We start from the raw sequence: 3,976 nt of genomic DNA, 5'->3' as shown, positions 1-3,976 counted from the left end.
TAAGGTGTAGCCATGATAGAACCATGGTTGGAATTCAGAATATAAGGAGCCAGGTACACTAATCCATTTCTCATACATAACATGGGTAATATAGTACTACATTACATGAATAGTGTCATTATAGAAGTTGTTACAAATTATAGTACACACAAATAAGTGAATTCTACCACATAATAATAATAATAATAATACTTGTAACAAGTACACAAGAATTATTAGACAGCTTAACTGATGTGAAATTCTCCACTTGCATGAACCTCCTTGACCCTCTTGTCATACTCATCTTCTTCCTCTTCCTCTTCCTCCACCTCTTCTTCCACTTCCTCTTCTTCTTCGCCTTCCCACCCAAAACCTTTGACAGGCCTAGATACCGGAGGAGGGTCCCTTGCCTCTCCCACGATTTTCATGATCTCATCTATGCTTTGAACGGAAAAGCTTGGGTTGCCTCTTTGGTAGTAGGCAGCTTGAGCTGATTCAGTTAGCTCCCTTGGTAGGTTCTTTAGAAACCATGGGTGGCTCTTGATTTCCTTGAGAGAAATTCTCTGCAAACAATAAAAGCAACATGGCCTTGCAGTTAGCTTGATATAACCAACATCAGTATATTTTGTGAATCATGTTGTGTAACATAAATTGCTGTGAAAACCTAAGGCATTTGAGTAACTATATTAATAAGAGTGGTATATTAATTATTAAACAAGAAACAAGGCAGTTTCTCTTGATTGTGTTTTTACTCATTGACATAATGGTCCACATGAGACGCCAACAAGACACAATAACAAATCTATGCTTCTTGAACATGGTATGAAATGACATGATATATATTATATAGTCTGCTTAAATTGAAATAATAGGAAAAATACAAACTGTTACTTTAACATTGGCAACATACCCTCAATGGGTTAGCGACAAATATGCGAGAAAGAAGGTGTCTGCAATCTTGAGAGATGTGAACATAATCCGGGATTTTGTACTGAACAGCCATTATACGCTGCAGAAGATGGCAGCCAATTCAGATTAGCAGAATGGGATAAAAACATCGGAAACAATGTGAAAATCAGTAATAGAATCCTTACCTGAATTGTTTTCCTAAAATTCCTAGGGTCATCCTGATCCTCAAAGGGATATGCTCCAACTAGCATGACATAAAGAGTCACTCCACATGACCATACATCAGCCAACTATTCCAAATTTAGAAGAGAAGATCATTAACAAAACCATTAGTATATAATGGTTCCCAGGTGAACAAATCCTTTGAGCACTAGATAATTAGACGTAAATGTAAAAGACTAAAAATTTTCTTCCTTGAATCATGTTCAGAGGCAAAAAGCTCCAAAAAGCTATGATCCTGATATGCAGCATGTTAAGGGGTAATTTATTCTCAATCGTAAAGAATGAACATATAAATCAATGAGATGAAAGGATCTATACAGAACCAGTTCTATGTAGATCACGTGTATTACCTTCCCATCATACTCCCTCCTAGAAAGAACCTCTGGTGCGATATAAGCTGGAGTTCCAACAGTTGATTTGGGTCTTGAATGAAGCAATGATGACTACACCACAAAATATGTATATAAAAAAAAAAAAAAAACAACTTAGAGGTATAATGCTAAGCTAACATTATAAGAATCACTAAACTCAATGGTACTAATTCTAGTACCTTGGAATAACCAAAGTCACAAATTTTCAGGCGAGGTGCAGGGCTTCCATCTAAAAGAGTATTTTCTAGCTTCAAATCCCTGTGGCATATTTGCTGCAGAAGACAGTAAAAGCTCAAGTTCTCTCTGTGTAAATATGAATACCGAAAGTCCCATAATTTTACAAAGACTTGGGCATGATTATTACCATGGCATGACAGTAATGGACACCGGAAATCAGTTGCTGAAAGAAATATCTAGCCTGAAGAATCAAAGGAGTGAAAAGAAAATGAGATGCGTTACAACAATAATGGCACTGCAGACAAAATCCTCAGAGTACGGAAAAGTTAACAACCTCATCTTCACTAAACCTTCCAGCGTTGCATATTCTCTCAAAGAGCTCTCCTCCGGCTGCATACTCCATCACTATTGCTAAATGAGTGGGGGTCAAAACTACCTGAAACATTAAAATCCCATTGAAATAGAAGCACATAATTAATTAGAGAGTACTCAACATAAAGTGATCCAGCAGTCAAACAAAGCAAATTCCTTGCCTCCTTGAAGCGAATTATGTTGGGATGCCGAAGGGATCTGTGATTGATAATCTCTCTTGCCACATTCTCATCAATCTGGAATTATAGATAAAATAAAACATTAGGATCAAAGATGTCAAAATAGCAGCCCTTAAATCACATTTACAAAAATAGACACAGAAAAACATCAAAGAAGGAATATGGGACCCTTTTCTTCTCCTTTTATAACTCTATCATGTGATGATCTTTGAGTTTTCAGTTATAGTCACAAAAATATCTCGCAGAAGGATGTAAGGAACTGCTTCATCGGTAAAAGCTAGACTTTATAATTGACATTTTGATCCTCTTTTTTCAAAAAGCCACATGCAACAAAATTGTGGAAGAGAATATGTTAACACCTTTCTGATTTTAATTTTTCCACAAATCAAACTTCCACCTCACTTAATCAGCTTAAGTCAATTATGAGTTACATGACAAGACCTCCACTCAGTATCCTAAATGCAAAACGAGAAAATGATAAATCTGAAGACCTCCACTCACTAACAGAAGAATTGTTTTATATATAAAAAAATAATAACCGAAAAGGGAAAAAGGAAAAAAAGAAACCTTGTGGCCACGCTCTATGTATTTCATGGCAACGAGCTCCTTGGTCTCCTTGTTTCTCATGAGCCTAGCCACCCCAAAATTCCCAGCTCCCAAATCCTTCACGGCCTCGTACTTTTCCATGATCTCCTGAACTTGACACAGAGACACAACTAGCTTTGGCTATGGAAGGAAGTGGTGTTCAAATTCGGCAACTCAAATGGGTCATGCAAGTCCCTTTTATGAACCACAGCACAACTTTATACTCTGATCAAAAGGGGAATGTAAAGGAGCTTGCTTTCACTGAAAAACTGGCTCGCTCTTCGTCTATATATATATAATACAAGGAAAACAAGAATATCATATAATAATAATAAAAAGCAACAGAGAGAGAGAGAGAGAGAGAGAGAGAGAGAGAGAGAGAGAGAGAGGGAGAGTGAAGATTTAATTATGAATTGATTGTAGAGTGGGAGAGGAGTGAGGAAGGGGAGAGTGCACGTGGGACTGTGAGAGAGAAGACATTATAAAAATGAAAATTTTTTATGGCAATAATATCATATTCACATCACATCATATCATATGGCAAGGGGATGGGGAAGACCCAATCAAATTTAATCAATGACTTACATTATGAGCATTAAGATGATGAGGAACGGGTTTAAATCTTCTTGGTTCTTGTGTGTGTATGTTTTTTTCTCTAATGCATTTTTACAATCACCTTGCGGGCACTGTGTAGGAACTGAAAAATAGTTAGTTAGTATCCCTGTCCCGTTGATTTGAATGGCATTGGATCTCTAACAACGCCGTCGCTGTAGGGGAAACACCTTTCTCTTCATTCTCAATCTTAATTGCAGATTTTCAAAGTAATCTCTTTTCAAAACAAATGATTAAAATTGGAATTCATTTCCTTTTCAAAGCAAAAACAAAATAGATGTAATAATAATATCAAGTCTAATGATTAGAAGAAAAATAATGGGTTACCACTTACCATATAAGAAGAAATATGATGAGCCCTCAATAGTATAAGACTATAAGTATTAACACAATGAAAAAGTGGGCTGAATGAATTTTTTTAAATAAAATTTTTCACTTCACTTGTATAAGGGTTTAAATTATGGAAATAATAGTTTTACTCTCAAATTAATAATGATTTTCTCTCTTAATTATATTTTTTAATTTTTTTAAGAATATCCTCACAATTATTATTTCCTGATTTAACTATAT

At 35.6% G+C, this 3,976-nt stretch overlaps 1 protein-coding gene across 1 annotated transcript; it reads right to left on the bottom strand.

Moving 5' to 3' along the window:
- LOC107480149 (serine/threonine-protein kinase SRK2A) lies at nt 1-3,616 on the bottom strand. Its single transcript, XM_021138776.2, has 10 exons — nt 3,471-3,616; nt 2,777-3,079; nt 2,192-2,266; nt 1,993-2,094; nt 1,846-1,899; nt 1,661-1,753; nt 1,461-1,553; nt 1,074-1,178; nt 890-988; nt 1-542 (listed from the first exon to the last, which is right to left on the bottom strand). Exons 2-10 carry the CDS (start codon nt 2,894-2,896, stop codon nt 225-227), a joined length of 1,059 nt encoding a protein of 352 aa, XP_020994435.1. The 5' UTR covers nt 2,897-3,079; nt 3,471-3,616; the 3' UTR covers nt 1-224.
- Between the last annotated feature and the right edge of the window lie 360 nt (nt 3,617-3,976).

This window comes from Arachis duranensis, chromosome 3 (assembly GCF_000817695.3).
Source record: "Arachis duranensis cultivar V14167 chromosome 3, aradu.V14167.gnm2.J7QH, whole genome shotgun sequence".
Lineage (NCBI taxonomy): Eukaryota > Viridiplantae > Streptophyta > Magnoliopsida > Fabales > Fabaceae > Arachis > Arachis duranensis.
The sequence above is the reverse complement of the archived record's forward strand: the minus strand, read 5'-3'. Positions and strand labels throughout refer to the sequence as shown.

Bases quoted from the DNA above. Each gene is read 5' to 3' on its own strand.
- LOC107480149 (XM_021138776.2), bottom strand. From the start codon at position 2,896: ATGGAAAAGTACGAGGCCGTGAAGGATTTGGGAGCTGGGAATTTTGGG. The intron at 2,095-2,191 runs GCAAGGAATTTG...TTAATGTTTCAG, and splicing joins ACATAATTCGCTTCAAGGAG to GTAGTTTTGACCCCCACTCA. The intron at 1,179-1,460 runs GTAATACACGTG...AATTTGGAATAG, and splicing joins GGAGGGAGTATGATGGGAAG to TTGGCTGATGTATGGTCATG.